Source organism: Odontesthes bonariensis, chromosome 5, assembly GCF_027942865.1.
Source record: "Odontesthes bonariensis isolate fOdoBon6 chromosome 5, fOdoBon6.hap1, whole genome shotgun sequence".
NCBI classification, from domain to species: Eukaryota; Metazoa; Chordata; class Actinopteri; order Atheriniformes; family Atherinopsidae; genus Odontesthes; species Odontesthes bonariensis.
The window spans coordinates 32,847,718-32,874,302 of NC_134510.1; the positions used below are offsets into that span (position 1 = coordinate 32,847,718).

Below are 26,585 nucleotides of genomic sequence, written 5' to 3' on the forward strand. Positions count from 1 at the left end.
AGGTTCGAGACTACAATTAATGTTTAAGATCAGAATAGGAATAAAGTCTAGTTTTCCCATCATTTCGTTAAAGTCCAAAATATTTTTCATGGAACAGCTGCAGCAGTTCTCCCACATAAATGCCTCAGTAACCGGACACCAAACATCATCTGGATTTGTTCTGTTTGAGTCCAGGTTTTGCCCTGCCTGAAAAAACTCCTCCCCAAACCTGGAGTTTCCATTAAACTTCCTTAAAATGCAGCAGATATAAACTCACCCACTGACAAACTGCGGCAGCAGACGAACACACAGTCAGACTCCAAGAACTTCACCAAACGTTTTGATCATGAGGTAAGTTTGTTTTCTGCTGATTTTCAGTTTTATTCCACTCATGCAAGCTCTTTGTCATCAACAGGGCTTGTGTTAGAGTCAGATTTAATAAGTGTGAAATGTTGTTTTTTGTTCTAAAGGCTGAACAGCAAGAGTTACTAAACTGAGCTAGAGTCATTTCATTGCAGACGCTGATTTCCCAGTAAAGACTGTGAGCTTGACTTTAAAGATTTCCACCCTTTGAGTTTTGGTTGAGATAAATTCATGAGTATATTCCCCAGCTAAGAAAGCAATTAGACTTAATAAGATTAGGATTAGAGAATGATTTTGACCCAGTTGCTGGGTTTTCTGGAAGTGAAACTCATAAATCTGCAGAGCAGCACACACACGTACTGTAAATTATTTGAGACTTTGCAATCACAAACAAAGCTTTCTATTAATTCACCCAAAGGTGAAGTAATGTTGGGTGTAATCGATGTGCGTAGGAAGCAGAAAATGTAAAGCAGCACACTTTTAGCACACAGATTATAAGTTTACTCAGCCAAAAGTAGAAACTAAAGTCAGTGGCTGTCCTGCAAACTGGACAAAAATGCAAATTGTAATAAGACACCAGTGGAGTCTTTATGAGTTGCAGATGGCAGGAAGGTAGAGAGCTGCAAAGCAGAAAAGAAGTTTTTGGCTTTGTGAGTTTGACAAAGTATGTACTGGGGAAGTGTTTAAATACATGTTTGATAAGAAAGAAAACTTTACTGAAACATTTTGTTTGAGTTTGAGCCTTCTACTGGTACCTGGTAGTCATGTGCTTGGTATGCAGCCACTGAGAGATAATGACCATTATCTTAAAAAAAAAAAGGAGTTCTCTATTTTTCAACAGTTTGATTTCTTGCTCAGAGGAAACAGACTTCAGGCCAGAAGATACGTGTTATGAGTCACTGGATGTTATGCAGGTTTTCCCTCTAAAACAGATCAACAGATCTTTTCCTTTGAAATACAGCGTGGAACTGTCTCAGCCCTCTGCTGTACATGTCTAAGATCCAGATAATGATGTGATGATAAACCCCATGGGGAAAACAAAGATATGGTGATAAATTTAAAAAAAATGTATTCATAATGTAGAAGTAAACTTGTCCACAGTGCATTTAATTAATATTAATGCAACTATGGTCATTTCAGTCAGAGTTTGTTGCATAAAAGTAATGTTTTTTCTTTTATTTGTACTTTCAGGATGTTGCCGTGTGTGTGCTTGCTGGTGCTCATTGCCTCAGCTCTGGGGACCCAGGATGGAGCCTCTCTGGATGAGCAGTGGGAACAATGGAAGATCAAGTTCGAAAAACAGTACAATAGCCTGGTGAGTAACTCATAAACCATTTAAGTCAGGCTTTTGATGGCAGAGGTGAACATTATTTTTCCATAGCAAGGAAACTGTTGGAAAATAATGTCATGGAAGATTATTTTTGATGTTCAGCATCAGTAGCATAAATCTGTCGTCAATAGCCAACAGCAAAGTAGCTGAATATGATGTTGTGTTTCTTCTCATGATGTAGGAAAATTAGCAAGTTATCCCTGTGATCCCATGTTTCATTTTGCTCATGCATTAATTAACTATGCAGTAGAAAGATTGATAAATGTGTTAAAGTATTTCTTAAAATATAGCGCTTTCAGTTTGGTTGTGTTTATTCTGGTCTAGAGGTGTTTTATTCCTTTCAAATCAAACTAAAATTGTAAAAAATCATGAATAGTGACATTTGGAACCTGTCACAATAGAAGTTCCTTCACAAGCGAGTGCTGTGTGTGTGTTTTTGAAGTATTAACACAGCAGTGCAGGTAAAACTAAATGCTGACTCACTCTGCAGTGTCTTTCTTCATTAACTGTGTGTCTCATTACAAGTGCTGTTTAATCACACTTACAATAACTCTGTACTATAAACTCTGAGGGAAACAATGTCAGATGGAAAAATAAGAAATGTGAAGCCAGCACTGGTTGCTCTACTTTAATGTTTTGGCCCGCAGTGGAACTGAAACAGATGGAGGCAAAAGTAAAGCAGGACAAACACAATATTTCATGTCTGTCATCTTTTCCAAGCAATACATAAAAGCTAACTTCCAAATCCAGACATTGTCACTTAGTTTACTTTGAGTTTTTATTTTTTGGGACCTAATCTCACAAATACTTAATTTTCAGTCATTGGCTGAATGATTGAAATAGTGAGAGAAAAGTATCATCAGCCCATTTGCCATTTGTCTGGTTGCTAATTTAGGTCATGTTTTGCTCTGATGGTGTATCACTTGAGCAGGTGTCAGAAATTCCCAACGAGGGAAACTCCCTTCAAACATGACTCATTATTCCGCTGATGCTAAAATTTCCACTTCTACTCACAAATGGATGTGTGCAGGTCGATATGCTTAAATTCTTACACAGAATATAAACCTGAGGGTTCTTGTTACTTTATTTGCTGCTCTTTGTAAATGCATGTATAAATTATATGAGGGGAGCCTGTTTTCATGATGTAGTTTAACATATATTCATATTCTTGTTTAATAAGCATATTGCATATTTCTTTCTCTCGTGCAGATTTTAATTAGCATTCCTCAAACAATCCTCAGGTTATAATAATAATAATAGTAATAATAGGACACCGTCATTTAGCTGCCTTTGCAGTTTTCATTGCTGAAATGGATATCAGTATTATTACAGTTATGCTTATGGTTGCTGAAACCCTCTGTAGAGCATAGTTTGTTTTTCGGTTTGTCATCCAAGTTCTTTGGCTGCATCTTCTTATCATATTAAGACTAGAAGCTAAATGTGGAAACTGAACAAAAGCTGAAAGTGGTGAATGGTGGATACATTTTAATATTCACATGTATCAGCTCTACAAGGGAGGATAGTTGTGTGAATGTAGACTGGTTAAATTGGCCTGATTAATAAAATGGGGCAATAAAAGTTTTTGTTTTTTTTCCAATTTGCTAATTATCATAGAAATTTGACCTGTTTGCCCATATTTGTTTCAAATAGCCGCCAGGTGTTAATACAAACTATAAGGAATGAAGGTCATTGATTCTTTTTTCTTATGTTAGGCTTCTTATGAAGTCGATTTGTGGCAGGAAAAATAAAATATCTGGTGAATTATGAAAAGATATTGATGGAATTTAGCTTTGTTTTTCACACACTAGAAGCCGCGGCCATTTCTATGGTTACTAATGCAAAAGAATGCTAACTGCATGTGGGTCTAACTCTGTCCCAACTGCACATATGAAGCAGCCTGATATGTCAGCTTTATTCGACAGTCACTAAGTACAAAATGGTTTTAGTTGGAAGCTTTTCATGTCAAAAAGATAAGTTATTATTCAATTAAGGAAAATGTAAGTGGAAAGCCAATCTGTACCATGTCAGTGTGACTGAGTCTTTGCTCTTTCAATTTAATATCTTAAATTGAACAGATTTTTTTTCACATACGTTTTTGTCTAAATAACGTTTTCCTGCATCATCAAAATACTCAAGATGAACTGAATTTCTGTTCATTCATTAAACAATGAGCAGGTATGCTGTGACGTATAGTTCAGTTGTTGAGATATAATTTCAACATTCAACACATAATCTAAGTTCAGATGGGCTGATTTTCCTTTTGTCGAAGTTTGTCAACAAGTTTATTTTCTTGAAAGTAAAGCGAGAATGAAGAACACATTCAAACATTTCAAAGAACGTGGATTCCCTCTCAAGCTGTAAAGGAGTTGTGGAGTCCAGTTTTTGCTTTAGAACTGAAATCAAGACTTGAAATTTCTCTCTGTTTTCGTCAGGATGAAGAGGTGATGCGCAGGGCCATCTGGGAGGAGAAAAAGCTTCGGGTTGAAGCTCACAACCGGGAAGCAGCGCAGGGCAAACATACCTACATCCAGGGGTTGAACCAGTTTACCGACATGGTGAGTCTGAGGCAACCCCGCATACTCAACACCACATTTCATCGTGTATCTCATTCTATGTAATACCAGAATAAAGTGATATCACACTGCTAATATCCCAGGATATGCAGCCCACATTCATGATGTCAACTCTTTTCTTTTGTGTTTTTATTTCATTCAATGCATGACAAAGATGAGTGTCTCAGCTTTTCTTCTTTCATGTCTTCCCCTTTTACCTGATCTGTGTTGTGCACTTTATTATGCATTTCTGCTCCCAGAGAAAACAAGTCCTCCACTTAAAACAGTCATATCAGTAATTTGTTCATATCCTTCAACACTGCTCATACTGCTCATCATCAAAGCTGGACGTCACATATTCTTTAAACAAAATCATCAGCCTTACCTGTTATGGAGAGGACAGTTTAAAAAATCCACAAGCAACTATAGGCTGATGTTGCACATGAAGTCTGTGTAATCTCTCACCTGTAGCATATACACTTTTTTGGCAATATGATCATCACAATGCAGACATAAATATCATGTCCTCAGTTCTGAGCATAGCCTATCAGCCTTTGCAATTGTAGATTTTTTTCCAAACAAGGATCCATTTGACCATGTTACTCAGAAACATATCGTGAAACATAACAGCCTGGAGCCTTTCCCTGCTGTCAATGGGCCATTTTCAACATAACTCAGTGAAATCCAGCTCTAAACTGTCAGAGATCCATTAATTCATGCATGTTGCAGCACAGTTAGGCTATGTGTATTGTCTTTAAATTAGCCATAGTCAGTCTCATATTACAGTAAGACTGATGGTTGTTTTTGCATTGTTACATCACTCTGTATCCTCAGTGGTTTTGTAGTGCAGTGCTAAAGTCTTTGGATGGTGCATGGGCTTTATTGTTCTAATTGGTTTCATAAGCTGCACCAGCAAATGAGTGCATAAAGCATACGTGGTGTGGCCTGGTGTCACCACTACTGCTGCTGACAGTGTGTGTTGAAAGTTACTCCTGGCTGTGTTTTAACTATGCACAAAAGGAAAACTTATGTTCAGTCTCCCCTTTATGTTGCGGCCCAGTGAGCCATGTCATAACAGCATTAAGATGCCAGCTGTGAATAAAAACTGTTGGAGGGCAGGCTTCATAAAGTGCAGCATTGCAGAGCTTCAGCTTATTTATTAGAGACAGAACATGTGCACACATCTAAATTCTAAATTATTGGCCAGTTTTGTGTCGGAACAACTGGTTGTCTTTGAAAGATGCCTTTCCATTTTCTTTTTGTTTGGAAGCAGCAGATAGTCTGTTGTCCTTCCTTTAATGTTCTTTATGCTTTTAGACTGAATAATGCTGAAAACAATGTGTGATAGAAGATTTTTTTTAAAAAGTCATTTTCAAATGTTAATAACCAGCAGTTCATTGTGACAGAAAAAAGTCATGCTTCATCAATCATTTATTTCATTTTCTGCTGATCTTCGTATCCATTTTTTGACTTCTTCTTCTTTCATCTTACTGTAAATCTTGTAGTTTCTTGTATTCATTTCAATTTAATTCAGTTTAATTTATACGGTTGCAAATCACAACAAATGTCATCTCTAGGCACTTCAAATATCCCAGCACAGTTCAAGCCAATTATAGTCCAAATTATTGTATAATACAATCATAATTAAATGCAATCAAATGAATCACAAATTTGTCCAATTCCTACAAGGCAAATTTTGTCATTCTAAGTCTTTTCTGCTGTGATTCAATCCTTCCGTTAATTCCTTTAGACATTTGTGCAATGAAAAATTATTTTTCACTTTGGAGTAAATTGTGTTAAAACCATCCCCTCAGGAGATACTTTTCAATCTGCTTGCTGAATCAAATCTCACCACTTCCATATTGCCTTTCACTTGTTCTTGTCATAAATGTAAAAATACACCCTCTCTGTGTTCTTCTGTTCTTGTTCTAAAATATTTTTCCCTCATCTAATCTGTCTTATCTATTGTCAGGATGGGACAGTACAACCTGTAAACCATCCTTTCTGCACATTTTGTTTCTTTTAAACATTTTTTTACGTATAAACTTGGTCTGCAGTTGCATTCTTTAATTATGTGAATCAAACTTGATGTTAACCTCATCTCTTGTCATGCAGACGGAAGAGGAATGGTCCGAGAGGAGAGGCTTGGTCGTGCCAGAGTACCTCGAGCGCAACTTCAACCACGCCCTGAGTGACAAGGGGTTCAAGCTTCCCAGAACTCTGGATTACCGCAAGAAAGGCATGGTGACCCCAGTGAAGAATCAGGTCAGAGGAAAAAGCACTTATACTATAAATCATATTTATATTTATAAATATATTTGATATTTGTTTAATCTTGGAGGGTTTGCCACAAAATGGCAAAAAAACAACAACATATGAGGTTGAGCAGTTAACTAAGGTTTGGTTGCAAGGCCACACGTCACCACTCCTGTAATCACAACATGTGCGAGCCCTCTTACACCTGGCTCAGACTGTGATCCTATGCCGAAGATCATTCAAAGGTGAGTCCTCCCTGGTCATCACATTCTTTCATTGTTCACACCACAGCGAAGCCTCTCAGCACAGCTGCCTATGCTCCCACATTCCTGCCCTCATAACAAGACCTCTCCACCTCCATCCTTATAGGCTGTCTGTCCTTCAGCCCTGAGGACCAGGACCTCAGACACAGAACTGAGTTGAATGATACTTAATATATACCCAGAAGGAAATCATGTTGTTGCAGCGGACATTATTGAGAACAAATAACTTAATGAATAGAATAACAAAGTAAAAAGAAATAGAACGGTTGAAATCCCCATGATTGCAATGGGGTTATGTATCTGCAGCTTGGCAACACTTGAGCTGATGATGATAAATACATTTCATTATTTTAGGTAACAGTCTTAGTAACATGTCCAGGATTACTGAATTATCTGTCGTTGAAAAGCCCTGAAATTCCTCCACCTTTACCGTTACCAGCCTGTCTGCAGTCTGCTGCTCTCTGTTTAATCTAAGCCCAAAACAGGGAGATTCTAAATGCCATGTTCCTGCAGCCATATCTCATTTCATCATGTATTCCGAATGCACCTGATGGGTACTTGTCAAACGTGTTCACTTCATCGACCTGTCATCTCACATTCCCCATAACAGTCCAGGAAGAAATTGTTTGAATATCTTCTAAATCCTCATGTGCCTGCTCCCTCTATGTCTGAGCTTTCTGGGCTCATTTTCTCCTTCTCATTCCTGTTGTTTGTTGGCTACACAAACACCCTTTCAATGCTCCATTCATTCCTCTACCTTTCCTTGAGCCGATCTGTACTTTCAACGTTTTAAAACAAGCAAAAATCTGTATCAGCCAACAGCTGATACATAGACAAACCAAATTCTCAGGGGTTACTGCCTTTCATTTCTTTCAATTTCTTCATTTGTTAAAGTTGTCAAAGTCTGCCCCCTGGTGTGCATTTGGGAGAATGCAATGATTGCTTGTTATTATTATTTTAAAGACTCTTTTCATCAAGCAGTTATGCTCTAATAAGATGCAAATATCTTTCTCACATTTTCCTTGAACTGGAAAACCGTCAGTTACAAGAGCATTACAGTCTGGATCAATAAATGGATTTACCCCACATTTCTCTATAATCTATAATCAGAACTACTGTTCAATGCTTTTTTTTTCAGAACTTCCTCTTGCTGTTATCAGCCACAACACAGCATCAATCAGTATTCCTCACTCCCCTGTCTTTCAATCACTCCTTAGGGTTCCTGTGGCTCCTGCTGGGCTTTCAGCTCTGCTGGGGCCCTTGAGGGCCAGTTGGCCAAGAAGACAGGGCAGCTCATGGACCTCAGTCCACAAAACCTGGTGGACTGCGTCACAGAGAACGACGGCTGTGGAGGTGGATACATGACCAATGCCTTCAAGTATGTGCGAGAAAATGGTGGCATTGACTCCGAGGCAGCCTATCCATATATAGGAGAGGTGAGAAACTCACACATTTGATTAGCTTCAGCAGCTTTTATTAACTCAGAAGTGCCTTCATAATCCAGATTTTATGGGTAGCATTGTAGAAAAGCACATGTTCTGTTAGTGAATTTTTAAGGTTAATTTTAAAGGTCTATTCTTTTCTTTCCTGAAATGTGTTTCACACATACTGTTGCAGGTTATGTCTTGTTCTGTGGCCAAAAGCCACAACTAAATAACTATATTACTTTAGTATCACCAGGATGTTTGGCATAAACATGAATGCAAAAGCTGTTCCACTATAAATTTATATTAATTACAATGTCTTAGGAATAAGTTAGATGATTTGTGAGTCATAATAACATTTATAGATGTCTTTATTTTAGCAACCCACCTGAAACCAAATTAATTCGATAACAGTAAAACATTGATGCTAAGCAGCTCGAAAAGGTGCAATTAACTTTAAAACACAAAGAAGTCATATGGCAAATGTTTCAATAATTTAAATTTGGTAAGTGTTTGTCCACAAACATTTCTAATGTTACAGTAGCATAATGCAATCAGTGTTTTACTTCATATACAATGGTTTGTATGTTATGTTTGAATAATGATGTTCTGTTTTGAGAACGTTCATTCCCCCAAAAAATAAGCACCTGAGCTCACTAACAAACACCTTGAATTTATTTTGCTTGAATCTCTTTAAAAACCAAAACGTAAAAGATTCTGTTGCTGGATTTTCTTAACTTTAGACACAACCTACTTTCATTTAGTTGTTGAACTAACTGGCCCAGGAAAAAAGGAAACAAAGAAAGTCCTGAAAACTTCCAGAAATCAGCATTCCGCTGCAGACACAGACTGAAACGGGTCTACAGTTGCTTACTGACAGTAACGATGTCAAGAAACCACCCATTTCTCAATTTTAACCATATAATATTTCATGAACTGCACGTGTTTTGGCTTTTTTGGGAAGTGATGAGGTGGTAACCGTCCCATACATAGAACAGAGTTTCCTGTTTGGTCTGTTTGGTTTAGAAGGAAGTACATCTGCACAGTAATGATTAAAGGCTGCACCCATTGTTTGCATACCAGCAATGTGATCAGCCATGTCATGTGCTAAGGCCATGTGACTTTTAAATGACAAGATGTGGTGCATAAAGGTCTAACAAGCAATTTTTGACGATACATTTCTGGAATACAGTTATTGATATCTATTATTGATAGAACCTTATTCAAAGTTAACTTGGTTTACAAACCTCAGTTCAATCTACTAGAATGTAAGAAAAGAAAAACCCTGTCCATTTACCCGTTTCTCAAGCCTAGAGTTGATGCTCTTTGTTTCTTTTTTTTAGTTCTACACTAACTCTGTACCAAGCATCTAGACATTTCTAATCCTCAGTATATAAACATTGAAAGGATGGGTGTAGTTCCCTCAAATTTTAATGACTGAACTTGTCCTGTCTGTAGGACGAGCCGTGCCACTACAATTCATCAGCCACGGCTGCCCAATGCAAGGGCTTTAAGGAGATACCGATCGGGGACGAGCATGCACTGGCTGTCGCACTCTACAAAATGGGTCCAGTGTCCGTGGGTATCGACGCCGAGCAGAGCAGCTTCCAGTCCTACCAGCGAGGTCAGTGACATTGACTCATCCTTTAATCGTGTCAAATTACAACACTTGATAGTGTTATAATTTCAATAAAAAGAAGAGAGTCTTTAAATTCTAAACACAGCCATAAAGGCCTTTAATACCTTTCCATGTTTCCAGTTTTTGCATTGTTAGAATTTATGATTAAAAGGTCACATTTTAAACTTTTGCTCTGCTATTTTAATCCAAAAGTTGTGTTGTTCTTATCTTACAGTGAGGTCCCAAGCTGCACAATCTAAAAAACAAGATAGATAATGTAATTCTAGGAATGTCTCTGAGCTCACAGTTTGCCTCCTGACCTCTCGTCTGTCGTGTGCCCAGGTGTTTACTACGACCCCAACTGTGACAAAGACAACATCAATCATGCTGTGCTTCTCGTTGGCTACGGAGTGAGCACCAAGGGAAAGAAGTACTGGATCGTGAAGAACAGGTGGGGCTCATCACCTGTATAACGGCATCAGGTGGCTCTGAAGGCCACCGAATGAAATGACTGTCGTTTGATGGTGTTCCGTTGATTTGATGTTTGACAGTTTGCACTTGCTTGTGACAAACTGATAAACTGAAATGCTGTGTGACTCCTGGCGATATCTCACATCTTTGTCACCACATTTTGTCTCTTCCTGACAGCTGGAGCGAGCAATGGGGCAAGAAGGGCTATATCCTGATGGCACGTAACCGTGGCAACCTCTGCGGCATCGCAAACCTCGCCAGCTACCCCGTCATGTGAATAGAAGAGAGCTCAGAAGAAGATCAGAGATGACAAAGAGGCTGCGCTTAGACTACTGAAAACAAACAACTACACTTGCAAATGTTCTCAAATTTCACTAAAACATGTCGGTAACCACGGCAACAAAATATCACATCGCTTGCACTTTTTTTTAAATTGCTAAACAATAATAAAACATTCAGATTGAACCTGTTTTTCATTTGGGGAAAAAAACTCATCTAGTGAGGAAAAGGGTTGAGTCTAGGATTTGAATGTTCTCAAAAATATGTGACTTTTGACTTGGATGTTTGGTTCTATATGAAGCACTTTTAATTCTTGAGGTCTTTGCTTTACTCTCAAAAGCAACATACCTCAACAATCATCAGCTCCATTTCAGTGTCTTGTATTTCCAGACCATGTTATTGTTTGGTGTTGGTAACCCTACCCAGGAATTCTGCAGGATTCTAGTTAAATTACAAAAAAACCCCACAAAATCTGCACAATGGAAAGAAATACTTCAGTGTTTGTAATGTAGTCAGTGATAGTTTCAGTCTCTAGTTTTAATCACATGTAGTGTGAAGTAAGGACACATTGCTGGGCAATGTGAGCTCCCATTTCTGGCAGTTTGAGAGTCCATTTCCTAAAAATGTTAAAAAGTTTTTGTTGTTTTTTTTTTGTCTCAATCGTGTGTGGTTTTTTGTTGTTCTTGTTCTGTTCAGCACTTTTTTAACAATTAAACCGTAAATTGCTGTTTTCTATGATATTGAATAAAGGCTTTTAAAGTTGAATAAATCATTTGGAGTTTTCAATGCTTGGCCAAGGAAAATCAGCACATAGCCAGCACCAAAAATGTTGAGATGAGTTGAATTCCTATTAATTATATGATAGTAGCAATTCCTTCACTTTAACTGATTCGGTATTCTCTTGGAGGTGTTAAACTGAGTTATACTTTGAGGAATGATAACACATAACATTGTTAGGGTTTAAGCAACTTAAACAACCACGTAGCTTGCTTATACCCACAGTGACATGTGATCTAAGTCTGAAACAAATGTTTCCACTTTTAAATAGTTACTTCTGTTAAAAGTGTCAGTATTACAACAGAAGTGCATCTACAAAAAGAGGTATTCAGCAGTTGTCCTGAATCACGCTAGTACAGAGCACGTTAGGTGACAAGTCAGCTAATTTCAATACATCTGGGTTCAAAAAGCATACTTGCAAATATCGATATTATGTTACAACCTGCTGACGCTTGAGAAAAAGATGTTGTGATGTCATCCGTAAGCTGTTACCTTCATACCAAGTAATGCTGCACGAACAGGCAGGATCTAAACACAGATACACATTGGATCGCTTACAATGTCCATTTTAACACTCAAACCTTCCACAGAAACCCAGTTCATTCTCTGAGGTTGTGTAAAATCTGCCATCATCTTAGTAAATAATCATACACATTCATAACTCAAGTTATGTTGAAATTGTTGTAGTTTTTGAGATATATATATATATATATATATATATGCATATGTATGTGTGTGTGTGTGTGTGTGTGTGTGTGTGTGTATAGAACACTGATTTATTGTGTGGTTAAAAGGGAGATAAAAACAGACATGGCTTTTGTGTTTGTAGAATATTAAACTTGAAACTTTTAACATCATTCTGTAAGCTTACCTTAACATAAACTTTGAAACAAAGGGAAGTGTACTCAGTTGATAGAGAAATGAGTCATCAATTTTTCTTTCCTGAATCTCTGTGACTTTTTACTTTCAATCTCACTCATTGCCGCTTTTGGTTTTTATAGCCCCTTTCACACTGCCGAATAACCCGCGTTTAATTCGCGAATTTAGCGTGTCCGCTGTTGTGTTCACACTGCCGACCCGGGCTGCCGCGTCAACTCGACTCGCCTTTCGACCCGCGTCGGACCCTAGTCTTTTTGCCGAGCCGAGTTTGGTGTGAACGCAATCGACGCGGGTTGGACGTGGGCGTGGCGTGACGTGAGGAGTTTAAAAGACAGAATGGACAGCTGATTCAGAACAACAGCGACAGGTGAGGACAAGTTTCACTCTGTTTTAGCCTACATCAAGTTCGAGACATTTTTTAATATGGCCAACTGGGGAGACAAGGAGGTCCGCGAGCTCCTCAGCCTCCGAGCAGAGGACGTTATTTACCGCCACATGTCGGGGACGGTGAAGGATGGACCTCTGCTGGAAGGGCTGGCGAGAAAGATGGGAGAGCGCGGTTTCCCACGCAGCAAGATGCACCGTAAAGTAACATCTCCATGAACTGCATATACAATTGCAAAAACAAGTTCTCAAGGTGTCCCGCCATCGTTTGTTTGAAAATTTTGATGCAGACAGGTGTATTTCACCCTACCTCCGACGCATGGCTTGTGCCTTCGTCATTGTACACGCCCAGCATTTTATGTGTTTCGTGTGACGCTCTGCCACTAGGCAACGGCCCCTGAACTCGGCTTCAGGCGACACGGGTCACCAACACTAGCCTGGGTGCCAGCCGAACTTAGCCCCGCCCATAAAAGTTTTGGTCGGGAAGTTCGGTCTGGCTCTGCTCAGTTGGGAAATCATTATGCCCGACCAAGAATTGGTCGGACCAATCAGATTGCCAGGGCGGGCTTTATACGATGATGGACAGATGATCAACAGGGACATTATCGAGTACGTCACTAAAGAGCTGAACATGGCTGCCGCTGGAGAGCTAGGGTGTGTAGATTCTGCCATCGAGTCTGTTCTACAGGATCTCCACATTGCATTCATTTTGAAAGACGAACAGAGGAACGTGATAAAGGCTTTTATCGATAGAAAATATGTTTTTGCCGTCCTTCCTACAACAAGTGTGTGTTGCTTAATCTACGTCACATACTACGTTGCTCTGATTGGTTGTAGGTCTATCCAATTGAGCGAAGAGGCATTTTTTCTCCTGGTTCTGTTGAAACACGCCACATACTCAAATCTCTATTGAGCAGTATCAGACTCACATTCTGACTAGAATCGTGAGTATTACGTAGTCAGGCTACACCAACACGCCAAGCGTTCACATTGCTCGACGCGGGTCGAAGGTGCAATTTGGACCCGCTAAGGTAGCGGGTCGCAGTGTGAAAGGGGCTTATGCCATGAGAACCTGCTCAATGTTAGTGATTTGTGTTGAAATATACCGTTTCACAACATTTCACATAAAACAAAATTCAAAAACGAAGTGAAAAGGAACGCAGTGAATTGCTGTTAAAGGACAGCTGGTTCTAAAGTCTAAAGTGAGACCAACCTCAGAAATGCTTCAGTTACACATATGTCAAACACACAGTGCCATTTCAATATGGTGACGAATCTGTTTGAATCTTGCTTGCCTCTCCCAAAAGCAATAAAATCTGCAGTACCTACTATCTCTAAGGCTTCTTTCGGTTAATTAGTACTGAATATTTAGGATGCTAAGCCTAAACGAGTTGCTAACATTTAAATACATTAGGGTTGTTTTTTTTTACCCATAAATATTGGATTAAAGGGTTCAGATGTTGTATGAAATTGGTCAAATTGGAAAAAGTGTCTCTGGTTTACTTCAGAAAGTCCGACGATAATATCACGACAGAAATACTATGACTGATTTTTACATTCATAGCTTGTTGCCACATAGTGTCAGCCTTTAATGTATGTGTTTATGAAACCCAACAAGAAATAAGTATGATTAAAACATTTCATCAATGTTGAATTCCCAAGCAGACCTTTCACCCAGAGCCCCTCACAGGTCAGATATGCCTCTTGACCTTCACTTGGAACTATACTGACTGGACATCCAAGATCGTTGCAGTGCTCGCCAGGTCATCTGTAGCAACCTCCCTGACCTTTTCTATTCCACCAAAATTTCTCTTCTTCTCAGCAAAGAATAAGAGCTGGCTGCCAAAAGAATAATTCTGCTCACAGGAGAGAAAGGGATGCTATCTGATTCCATTCTTTCCAGCCACTAAGTTTAATCACCTTTCGCTCTACCTGCTGAGTACCTGCAGTTTTAGGTTATCATCTCATCTTCAAGATTAATAATGAAATTCTGATATACATTTTGTTTTTCTGTTGTTTCTTTTTTAGTGTTTTAGTCTTTCAGGTTGCTACCCTAAAAAAAAACAAAAAAACTTCCTGGTAAAGTCTCTCTCGCGCACTGAACTTGAGGTGGTTACCAAACACATCAGCGCGAGGCAGCTTTCTGTTTCAAAAGAGGAAGAAGTGCAATATACCATGTGACCCTTTCTTTCATAAATACCAACCAGCAAAATACTGTACAGGCAGAGGAAGTTCAGCGAATAAGACGCGATGAGTCCGACTGAAAAAGGCAAGTGGAACGATATTCTAACCGCTTTAATCAAACCTGTTAAAGTTGTTTAAGTCGAGGTGAGCCGTGAAGAAATAGATTTGAAGCGAGTTTTCTTTTCTTTTCTTTTCTTTTAGTTTCGTTTTTAGTGTTTTCCAGTAGCTTCTTTTGTGTCCAGGCTGCAGGTGGTTTTGTTTATCGAGGCTATGGAAAAAGATCGATAATGTCGTTATAACATAGTCAAACTGAGGTAAAGTGGTTAGTAATGACGTTAGGACGATAGAATCGTTCAAATATAACTTTAGCACATTTAGTACACTTGTTAGAAGCTCTGGGCTTTTATACTCTTTCAGTTAAAACGTTAGAAATATATAATTTTCTTAGAACACTCCTTTCGTATTTAAGGAACTGAAAATTGGATAAATAAATGAGCCAATCGAGCTTTTTCTTTTTAAAGTCCAGCAGCTTGCTCATTGGCCACACACTTAACTAATATAGGCCCCCTTTAAGTGACTGAAAAAATCCACTCACCTGACTTTCAAACTGGTGAAAATCCACACATAAACATTGATAGATTTGGAACACTCGTGGAGCTTTAGTACTGAGTCGAGGACATTTTTACAAAGGCATTATCAGGCTGCAAATTAGCGTTAATGGGCCCCCTGCTTCACAGAGATTTCAGTGTGGATACGTGGACTCAACAAACAGTCTACATTTGATTCTCTCTTTATGAATCTGTTAGGTTCAGCATCATCTTCCAGTATATCAGGTGTAACTAGTTGGCCTTAATAATAGCAGGTGACACCACTATATTTCCTGCTTGCTCATTAGTTTCAGCTCTGGTCATAAGACCAGTCTGTTGCCTCATTTGTGGATGCATATCAATCATATTTAATTTTGCAGAAGTGATACTGAAGACTGCTGCCTTTGGACTGCCTCAAAATCAACACAGACATACGATAAGATGCTTGAAAAAAGTTAAAAGTATTTTGTTACCTTTAACTTTGTGTGGGGTTGTTGACTGACAGTTATATGAACACTGTGATTTATACTTCTCATTGTTGTCTTGTGTTTTATAAACTGAAAAATCAGCAAAATAACCGACTCATAATTTGATATCGAATCTAGTTAAAACACAGTGAACACATCAGGGAAACCGTTGATACTCAAACCAAATGCATACTATGTCTATTTATCTGTTTGTTTGTTTAAGTTGACAATAAAATTGCTTCTTGCCAACTAAAGATGACGTTGGCAGTCAATGTTTTTTTAAAAGTTTTTTTCAGAATTTTGAATTGATGGAAACATAAAGGTAATTGTCAGTTATTCTGGTTTGTTATGGCACACAGCCAGACTTGTCAACAACAACAGGATGTGTACAGGTATCTGGTACCACCGACATTCCTGTTATGTCAAAACATTTCCAGTGAAAACCACACGAGGGTATAAGACCTGCTCGCACGCTTTTTACTGAAGCGATGAAGTTTGTTTCAGCACTGGAAAATACTTCATAGTGTATGAAATAAAAAGTTTATCCTAAATGTTAGCATATAAACTCTGAATCATTCTCAGTAGAATTCACTGGAACTCACTTTGCAAACTTTCATATGATTCAGTTCAGTCTCTGCAGTTTATTTGGTGAGTATTTGCTCTCATTGGAAAAGTGAAGATTCACAAAATGATCCTCCAAACTTCCCTCTCCAGTAATGACGTAAATATCCTATTTGTTATTTTATTTTGGGGCTGTTATCTGCTTTCTTTTACACGGTGCAACTGTAATGACAATTCCAAGATCATTTAATTGATGCAAAAACACCCAAAATGTTTGACTGTTCTCCCTTTAAAAACCGGGAAAAAGCCAATGAACATAAAAGTGAAATAAATTGCAAATAGTTGACACAAACTCTGACTTACAATCGTTCTTTTTTGTTAATTTACACATGGCAATTATGATGACCCACAATCTCACTTTGTGGTTGTTAAAAGTAGTGCTAGGTATGACTCATAGGTGCAGTCGCTCTTTTATTACTTAACCGACAGGCAGAGGTTCACTTACATAAAAGAAAAAAGAAAAAAATCTTCTTCTTGATAAAGTGACACTTGATAACTAAACAGAGAGAAGTTGCTCAACAACTGCTCGTTAAGAAAAGAGATTGGAACTCTGAAGAGCTGATGCCACTCTGAAAATGTTTTGTCGTGTCTGACCTGGAGTCACTGAGAAGTTGATTCTCCATATGTGGGTTTCTGTGAAGTGAAAACTATTCTTCTGTTTCTGCCTCGAGGCTTGATCTCTGCCAGACGGATTGGCTTCGCGCCGGGTGAGCCTGCATCCATCTCATCAAAGGTCAGATGACATCCTGTGTTCTCTGCTTGTCTGCAGGCCTGGTGTTGGGGAGCCTGCTGCTCGTCTCCATGTGTGTGGGAGCAGCAGCCATGTTTGAGAGCAGGCTGGATGCCCACTGGGACCTGTGGAAGAAGACACATGGAAAGATGTACCAAACTGAGGTACGGGATTAAAGAAGGACGGTAGCAAATATATAGTTTGTAAGCACACATTCCATATGTAAAGTTATCATTCACTTATACGGTATTTGGCGTTGTGTGCTCTTTCTCTATGACCACGTTAAGGAGGAGGATGTGCGCCGCAGGGACTTGTGGGAGAAGAACTTGATGCTTATTACCTTGCACAACCTGGAAGCTTCAATGGGGCTTCATACCTACGATCTGAGCATGAACTTCATGGGAGACATGGTGAGACACTCTCCTGTTCTGTGACTTTTGTTGAAGTACATCATTTTTATTCATTAATAACCACGGTAGTAATGATACCGAAAGGTTACCAGGGTGGCTAGAATCTGCATAGAAATGATGGTATCAACAACACGACAGACAGGCTGGATGAAATACAGTGAGTTCACAGATAATCTGTCCAATCAAAGCAAATCAATTCAAGAGGCAACCAAAAAGGCTACGTATTGGGGAAGACATTAACCCTAGCAACATTGTCAGATAAGGTTTAGATTAAGGCAATAGTTATTTAACAAGTTTACGAGGTGAAAACACAAGAAAAGTCAACTGGAACGCGTGTAGAGCTATGAGGATATGGCACTGGCAGTAAGAAGAGTGCAGCTTATATACTAATTGACCACCGGTACACACAGTATTGCAGTCAGGGGAGTATGGGCGCATTTATGCCTGCAGAGTGAAATAATTCAGTCCCTCAGATTTAAAGATTTAGGATATTTTGTCAACATAGAGGGACTTGATATAATGAGATAATGCGACAAGTAGGTTGAATGTGGACTGGTTGAAAGTTAGCACAAGCCAGGAGTAGGTGACAACAGCAAATTTTGTAACAGAGAGGACAAAGTGCCAAAAACAAAAGAGCAAAGACAACAGGTGAAAAGTTCACATAACAAGACATTACAGCAGATCGTTGTCCGCTTTGATTTCTGTTGTTTCCGCAGCAACCAAATCTAAAGGACCAATAACAGTACCAACACAACCAGGAGCAGCTCCTTTTATTCCGCATACTTCTGACTGCCCCCATGTGCCAGAATAATGTTATAAGATGAAGACATGCTTGTGAAGCCCATATACAGAGAGGTTGCAGAAGTCTGGTGGAAGAGGAGAGCGAGAGGCTGTTGTACTCCCGTTTAAATGTTAAATGCCACCTGCCAAACAGAAGAAGAAAAAGAGGATTAGAAAGAAAGAAAGAGAGGATGAAACTCAGACTGTGTTCCAGGATGTCAAATAGATAACACTAGACTAGAATGAAGAATGGTTTTGTGTATTTTTAGGCTAGCAAACCTCACATTGTAGAGAGCAGCTGGACCTCCAAGGTTTCCTAAAGGCTTTGTGTTAGCAGTCTGCCTCAACGTTTGTTGTAATATAACTAGAAATATAGACTAGAATATGTAGAGCTTAAAGCACAGGACTAATCATAAATACTCACTGTTACAGCCACAGTGTTTAATGTTCATCTTAAAACCCCAGTGCCAAGTTCTTTTTTTAAAACACTGACCTTTTAAGATGGAAAATTAAATCTGGGCACAGCAGCCAATATTTCTTGGCGGATAACTGGAAAACATATATTTAGGTTTCCTGTTCCAAGTGTCTTCTTTTGATCAATGCAGATGAATTTAAAAGGATGCTTCTTGGAATACAAATAGAAATCAGAATACCTCTGATACCAGTCTCGCCCCTTGCCCGCAGACCCCAAATGTTGTGTCACTGTGTACAGAGTTTGAAAATGTAGGGAAAAAATTACACATTTGAGTTACAAGCTGCCTTTTTTTGCTTGCAGAGCCATTTATTCATCTTTATTCAGTTGTTAACTGTAATTTGAAATTTGAGAGGATCAAAGTGTAGCTAAACATAGTTGAAGTGTTTTAAAACTTTACATATAGTGAGAAAATAAATTACAGTGTCTTTGGTTTAACCCCATGCAGAATGTAAATAAGAAACTTTTGCTGCTGAGCTCTGGGCTTTATCCTTTACCGTTTTGTTCTTATTTCCTTATATTTCCTGAGAGGCTGCAGTTTCTTGACTCTGGCCTTTGAGACCCAACAAAAGTAATGAAATGATTCCTGTTCTCAGCTTGACCACTGATCAATCCCTCTAGGATGCATTCGAATCACGTGAAGCCTACAGTGTATTCTGGTCTAACTTAATGATTGACTACAGCACTCAGGCAGCACACTGGAATATTAAAAGAAGCGGTATCTGGTCTGTGCCCTTTAACCTGCCTCTCCTCAGTCTGTGTTGGAGATAGTTTTGTAATGCTCAGACAAAATCGTTGTCCACCCTTTTGGTTTATTGACTTCATCTGCACTATAAGAATATAGCAGATTTCTCAGACTAAAGAACAAGTAAACAGAGCTCACATTGAGCTCAGATGGCTTAAAGGTAATGAAATAATAAAAAAAAGAATCATGTTTATCTGGCTGACCTCATTGCCTTTACTCTTTGTACTGTGATGAATTTTACCAGAGGCATTAAAGTATATCCTGCCAGCCTGAGATAGCAGTTGTTGATTTATACTGATCAGCCACAGGAATAAAGACTTAAATACAGCTGTTATCTTTTGGTTGTTAACAATGAAAAAGTGTCCTGAACAGGAACATTAAGAGTGAGCTGATCATTATTATATCTCGTTTATATGTGGTTGGAGAAAATGTCAGTACATTTTAAATTCAAACATTCATTAATTCATTCAAATTCATGTTTTAGTTCAGCGGGGCATGTAAATGTCTTACAGTAAAGGTCAGAAAACACATATCTATACATTCTCTCTACCGTTCATTGAGTTTTTGGCCATCTGATTAATCATTTCTAAATGTTTCTCCATTTTTATTCTATTATTTTTTTCTTTGTTTTATGATTATTGCTCAAAATTAGTCAGACGAGAGCAGTAAAATTGAAAGAAAAGTAGAAAAATTAATGGCTGAAAGATGCTAAAATGATCTCAGGAGCTAAAACACACTAGAATTAACTGGAAAAAGGTGAAATACTATTTCAAAGTTAAGGGAAGTATTACAAAAAGCATTTGAAAGAATTTAAAAAGAACAAAAAAAGATTTAAAAAATATTTGCCAGCTATGGGTAGACTCTCAGTCATCCAGGTCATGATAATTCTCAGAGCTTGAAAAAGGGCAACTGGACTTCTTTTTCTTGGGTCTTAAAAAAACCTTTTTCAAGCTTTAGGATTTACCACATAATGTTTTAAAAGTATTAAATGGAACCTTAAAATGAAAGGCAACATTTAAAAAAACAGAAACACATTTCCCTCGAAAAATAGAAATGAAATTAAGGAAAATGTATGTAGTTACAACCAAATAAAAGTTATTTCCTACCATTCTTAAACATAACCTGATTTGCCCTTCTCCTTAATGTCAATAGACAGAAGAGGAGATCCTGAAGTCGTTTGCTACGCTCCGTCCTCCCACTGACATCCAGAGGGCGCCATCTCCCTTCGCAGGGGCCTCTGGCTCTGATGTACCAGACACTGTAGACTGGAGACAGAAGGGCTATGTGACAAAAGTTAAGATGCAGGTAAAGAAATGGAAAAAGCATTTTAACATATAACCCATGGTCTAATAATCATGCATTGGTGCCATTGGTCAAAGCAGAAGCTCATCGTGACTCAGTCAAGTTGTCCTTCCTTGTGTCATTTCCCACATTCATCCCGTTCCCTGTTCTTTCAGTCTGCTTTACCACAGAAACTCAAACCCATAACTGCTAATTCAGCAAGTTTTTCACCACATCCACTTTTAGAAGGGGGTGCATAAAAGGTGTGAAATCACTGTTTCGCATGCTTTAAAACCTCAGACTTACCTTTGACCAGCAGTACATTTGAAATATTATAAAATATTCTCATCAACATTTTCAAAAGAAAAACTTTCAGGATCTTCCACTTTTTTTATTATTTGTATTTTTTTTTATTATCAAAGAATAGAGGAATCATTCCCACATCTCTTACAAAATTTTGAAATTCTTTATGATCTTTTTTTTATTTAGATTTTCTGGCCCAGTGTATTACAAACTGCTCAGATGAGTATTGTTCAGTCAGAGACTCTCAAGTATTGATTCTGGCATTCCTTCTCGTCTTTGCAAAATGTTGAATATATCCCATTTAATTGACGAACAGAACATTTTCTCTGGCAGTCAGTAGAATTTTTTAACCTCTTAAACCATACTGGACTCTCTGCTGGCTTTTGTCTTTGCAAACTCAAACGTTGTGCAGCCAAACATGGAAATGTGCATAAAACGAAGAGCAAGACTATTAGACAATTTCCATTTTAATATGGCGGTGGCAGAAAGGCCGCCGTATTAAAATACCATAGGGTTTATTGATTAAATAGTGTTTTTTTTAGCGTTGTAGAGATTCCTGTCACAGAATCACACATTTAAAGTGCATTTAAAGACATTTACTGTCACATTTCTGTGTATCATCCGATGTTTTCTATCAGGATTCATTTATGTGATGCTGTGTCTCAGTATGAAAAGCTGTGAATATGTTTTGCTGTTGGATTGTGCATATGATTCAAGTAATTGGCTCTATATGAACGAATTGGATTATTTTATGAATAATTATGATTACAATTAATTGAATTCCAATTAGCTTGAATTGGACTTTATTATTTAAGTGCCTTGAGATGACATTTGTTGTATTTGGCGCTATATAAATAAAAATGAATTGAATTGAATTGAAGTAACAACAATCTTTCAAATCCAGGGGGCCTGCGGCTCCTGCTGGGCTTTTAGTGCTGCAGGGGCCCTGGAGGGCCAGTTAGCCAAGACAACAGGAAAGCTGGTGGATCTCAGTCCCCAAAATCTGGTGGATTGTTCCGGCAGATATGGAAACCACGGCTGCAATGGGGGCTACATGCACAAGGCCTTCCAATACGTCATCGACAACCAGGGCATCGATTCTGACGCGTCATACCCATATGCTGGAAGGGTGAGTAAATTCCAGATATTTTGGTTTTCTGATATGTGGTTGTGTGAGGTATTTATGAGTACACAGTAACTTACCAGCAACAGGAAGTAGTCAATGCGCTCTTAGTTTAAAAAAGAAGAAATGTTTCCTGATAGACGAGTCAAGCTAAAAGCTACGCTGAAGAAGGGCATGAGAAGAGCTCATTTTTCACCGTCTGAAAAAACCAAAACTTCAAAAACTTCACAGCGGTTCAAGTGAGCGCTACGTTGTGAATTGTTACACCGCGTCTCTTCTGCCTCAGGCAGTTACACATACTGGGTACGCGCAACACGGCCCATGTTGCCACATGATGTTGCAATCCCAGATGTTTTGCAAAAGACAGCAGAACATGTTGCAACACGGACATTCTGCTTTTAACAAAATAAAGAACTGTCTGATGCATAAGTGATGCAGTGTGATTAGTCACAGTATTGTTCTCAGGTTTGAGTTGTTTTAGAGGGCAAGAAATCTAGCTTGCAGTAGCTTGTAGCTTAGCGCACACATCAGGATTCATTTTCAAATGCTGTGTTCAAATAAAACACTGATTTCTCATGAATACTACACAGAACCCCACGCTTTATGGTGATTAGAAGTAAGAAAACATAAAAACACCACTTGTGTCTTGCCAAAGACACTTATCAAAACGCTCAACTAATTTTTAGAACTTTTCAGGTTTTGTATGACAACGCATTCACAAGTCTAAAAACCTACAAAAATCATAACTTGCTGGCCTCAGTTTCATTAGAAAACTACAGAGTGGACACAGAGATGCAAAGATGTGTAGGGAAGATATGTTTTGCAACAGGTGCTGACAGTAATTGACTTACTACGAGCCAGTTTAGGTGCCATAGATAATGCCAGTGGGGACCCTTTTAACTGCATTTTTTACATGTTTCTACATACATGTACTGTTACTCAGTAATTATACTGACGTCAGAGTCACTACAGAATTCTCTGCCACATAATCCAGCACATGCGGCCAACGTCGCCCATTTTTGACAAGACTCAATCGAACAACTTTGAGAGTAAAGTTGTTAACTCCTTTGGAAGTTAAGACAGCTACGACGAGATTACCTGTTGGTGCTGCACAGCGAAGTGTTGAGAAGAGATAACAAATTATATTGAATGTCTTTGGATTGTCATTAAAAAAACATTTGGACAAGTGTTAGTTGCAGCCCGAGACACTGCAACGTTTAAAATGTGTTAATCCCTCACAGTGTTATTTCATAAAAAAAAAGAAAAACAATACGGCACCATATAATCTATATACAGTAAGTCAGTGCTCTCCAAACATACATTAGCTTGAGGACAGAGTGTTAATTTAGTATTTTTGGTTTACTCATATTCAAGTTTCAGTGGGAATAGGTAAGAATCCAGTGCAAAGTCAGTGTTTCAGTTCACAAATTCCTGTATGAGACAACAATGTGGGTGTTTGAACAGTAACACAAAGTTAAGTCTGACCCTTCAGGCTGTAGACAGCAACACTCTTTTCACTTGTCTGTGGTCTGCTGTTAATGTCTCTTTGGAGCAACAATAAATTAATCAGAGCGGACAACATGTTTGTCCTGCAGGCTTCTGCCGGTTCGCTGCTGTTGTGTGGAGGAGGAAAGCATTTCTGTTCCGGCCTCGCGGAGGTGTCGTGGTTTTAGTTCAACCAAAAATAGATTTTAAAAAAAACTATCTGTGATGTAAAATGACACAATTTAACTTTTAAAAAATTAGCAAAACAGGTTTTGAAACTAATTTTAGGTTCATTTTTATCATAAAGAAATAATTAAGTGTCATTTGCATTATCTAAACAATCAGGAATTTAGGACTCAACTTTGCTCCATCATTTTGCTCCATTTAGGATAAAATAATATCCAGTAAAGAACTTCTTGTTCGACTAATAGAGCCAACATCCCAAACAATGCTTATACGCAGTAATTAGATACTTAGATTTCTTTGATCATATTAGTTATATCTGATGCTTCAATCATTTTTTTCAGTTTTTTAAATTTAGTTTTTCATCTCACTTCAGGATCAGCAGTGCCGTTACAACCCCTCATACCGAGCAGCCAACTGCTCCCGATACAGCTTTCTGCCAGAGGGGGATGAGTTGGCTCTGAAGCAGGCGATTGCCACCATTGGACCAATTTCAGTGGGTATTGATGCCACACGGCCCCGATTTGCTTTCTACAGGAGCGGTAAGTTATACACCATCAGCTCCACAGGCTGTCTTTATTTTTATGTTTAACTTCAGATATTAAAAATCCTGATATTTTATGTGTGGATGTGAACTAGAAGGTTGGAAGATTTATTTGTTTATTGCATTTACTAATAACAAAGTTCAAGTTATTACCAATTATAATTGTGATTATCAATCTTACTTGAACAAGTTTTACCCTAATAAAAAAATGATTTTCTAACCCTTTACCTGTTCAGGAGTATACAATGACCCATCCTGCTCCCAGAATGTGAACCACGCTGTGTTAGCCGTGGGCTACGGCACCTTGAACGGGGAAGACTATTGGCTGGTAAAGAACAGGTGAGACATTATCTCTTTAATCTTCAATGGAACCACTTCCACCATGGTTTTTCTTGCTTGTTGCATTTTTCGCTGCTGTAGAAAAAGCAAGAAGTGAAACTGGGAAGCCCGAGCTGTGCAGGAAGTTAATGTTATCAACAAGCAGCTCAGTTGTTTTGCTGTGCTCAGACTTTGGGTATTTTGCTGACATGGGAATATTGACTTAAAATTCCACAAATTTCTCAAACGGATAAACACCGGCTGCCTTGCTGGCTTGTGTCAGGCGGTTTATTTATATTCCAAAATATAAAATATAAAGATTCCAGACATTACCTGCTCAGTTGGTTCATAGAAATAGCAAGAGCACACTGTGTTTCTTATATTTGAGCCCCTGAAAAACTGGTTTCAATAAACTAAATAGCTGTAATTCCTAAATGCTTCCTGAAATTTGTGGAACATATGCTGTATCTAACTGTATGACGATGACTGATTCTGTATCCCAGAAATCTTGCTATTCACGTTTTGTTTTCTCCTCTCCACATCCAGCTGGGGAGCTACTTTCGGAGACCAGGGCTACATCCGGATGTCACGCAACAAGAAAGACCAGTGTGGCATCGCTCTCTTTGCCTGCTACCCCATCATGTAGCTGTAGCTGGAAAACTGCTGGAAAATTAATAGTAAATCATTTGTTCTTTTTTCTACAACACTTCAAATACTAAAGTGTAAAATCACCAACTTTTGTGCTTTTTTGTGGAGATTACGTCTTTTCTCAATGCACACAATCGCTGACCATATTTTTAGTCTGTATATTTTTTTGCTTTCGAATGGGAGTGGGTTTTTTGTTCTTGTTTGGTTTATGATAAAGTGACAGATGCGCTCCTTGCTCAGACTCAGTCACAACACAGCATGTCTGTGTTCATCGGTTTACAACATCCAGCCGACAGTCCAGCCTTTAGTAGTTACAACATCTGCGTCCTGTGTTGTGGCTGGACTGATGCTGAAGTCTCGGCTTTGTGTGTTAAAGCTGCCATAAAAACTGTCTGAAAGGTTTCCATTGACCCTTTGGAATATTGACTTGTTGGTCAGTTGTTACGACAGAAGGAAGAATAAAATCAATACCTGTCTCCCTGGTAAATATCCTGTAAACATGTTGATAGAAAGACATACTATATGCAAGCTGCCTGTTGGCAACTGATGCTATCGTTTGGTTTGTTTATATTTTGTACGGACTCTTTTATCAAACTAAACCTACTTTTATGAAAATCTTAAAAGGTCCTTCAATAAACAGTCAAGATTCTGTTGGTTTTTTTGTTGTTTTTCTTTAAGGAAAAGATAGAAATTTGCAGCTAGCAATTAGCTTGTAAAACTTAGTATTTACCGCATTGGCAGGGAAGCCTGCTCAAGGTGAAAAGAAAAATAAATGAATAAATCTCAAGAAGAACTTGTAATTTGATAGGAAGTTAAGTACTGGGTTGTTTCTGGAATATTGAATAAGTGATTAAAGGAATGTTTGGAAATCATGCTGAATCAGGGTTTTTTTTGTTAAATCAGGCTTATTTAAGATGTGAACGGGTCCACTGGTGGTCCGTCATTATAAACCTGCCTGAAATAAATGCCTGAAACATTACAAAAATAGCCAACATATGAAATTATGAATAAAATATCTAAAATATAAGTCATCATTTAAAGAAGTACCTAACCTTTGAATTAGGCAAACTGCGTTTGTACGGGTGATTTCCTACATTTTTGTTGAACAATTAAATCTAGTTGAAGACTA

The 26,585-nt window shown here is 38.4% G+C and overlaps 2 protein-coding genes across 2 annotated transcripts; both read left to right on the forward strand.

Annotated features, from left to right (window-relative positions):
* The first annotated feature begins 226 nt into the window (after positions 1 to 226).
* Positions 227 to 11,297, forward strand: ctsk (cathepsin K). Its single transcript, XM_075466150.1, has 8 exons — positions 227 to 330; positions 1,534 to 1,657; positions 4,105 to 4,227; positions 6,340 to 6,489; positions 7,961 to 8,179; positions 9,626 to 9,791; positions 10,128 to 10,236; positions 10,434 to 11,297. Exons 1-8 carry the CDS (start codon positions 326 to 328, stop codon positions 10,531 to 10,533), a joined length of 996 nt encoding a protein of 331 aa, XP_075322265.1. The 5' UTR covers positions 227 to 325; the 3' UTR covers positions 10,534 to 11,297.
* Positions 11,298 to 14,738: 3,441 nt separating this feature from the next.
* LOC142380361 (cathepsin S-like) lies at positions 14,739 to 26,105 on the forward strand. Its single transcript, XM_075466149.1, has 8 exons — positions 14,739 to 14,844; positions 17,204 to 17,328; positions 17,452 to 17,574; positions 20,724 to 20,876; positions 22,060 to 22,284; positions 24,323 to 24,488; positions 24,727 to 24,829; positions 25,355 to 26,105. The coding sequence occupies exons 1-8, from the start codon at positions 14,826 to 14,828 to the stop codon at positions 25,452 to 25,454; spliced, it is 1,014 nt and encodes a 337-aa protein (XP_075322264.1). The 5' UTR covers positions 14,739 to 14,825; the 3' UTR covers positions 25,455 to 26,105.
* The last annotated feature ends 480 nt before the right edge of the window (positions 26,106 to 26,585 follow it).

What these genes read in the sequence shown, in the direction of transcription:
- ctsk (XM_075466150.1), top strand. An exon ending in AAAAACAGTACAATAGCCTG is followed by an intron (nt 1,658 to 4,104) that starts GTGAGTAACTCA and finishes TGTTTTCGTCAG; the next exon opens with GATGAAGAGGTGATGCGCAG. An exon ending in TGACCCCAGTGAAGAATCAG is followed by an intron (nt 6,490 to 7,960) that starts GTCAGAGGAAAA and finishes ATCACTCCTTAG; the next exon opens with GGTTCCTGTGGCTCCTGCTG.
- LOC142380361 (XM_075466149.1), top strand. An exon ending in TGACAAAAGTTAAGATGCAG is followed by an intron (nt 20,877 to 22,059) that starts GTAAAGAAATGG and finishes TTTCAAATCCAG; the next exon opens with GGGGCCTGCGGCTCCTGCTG. An exon ending in CATACCCATATGCTGGAAGG is followed by an intron (nt 22,285 to 24,322) that starts GTGAGTAAATTC and finishes ATCTCACTTCAG; the next exon opens with GATCAGCAGTGCCGTTACAA.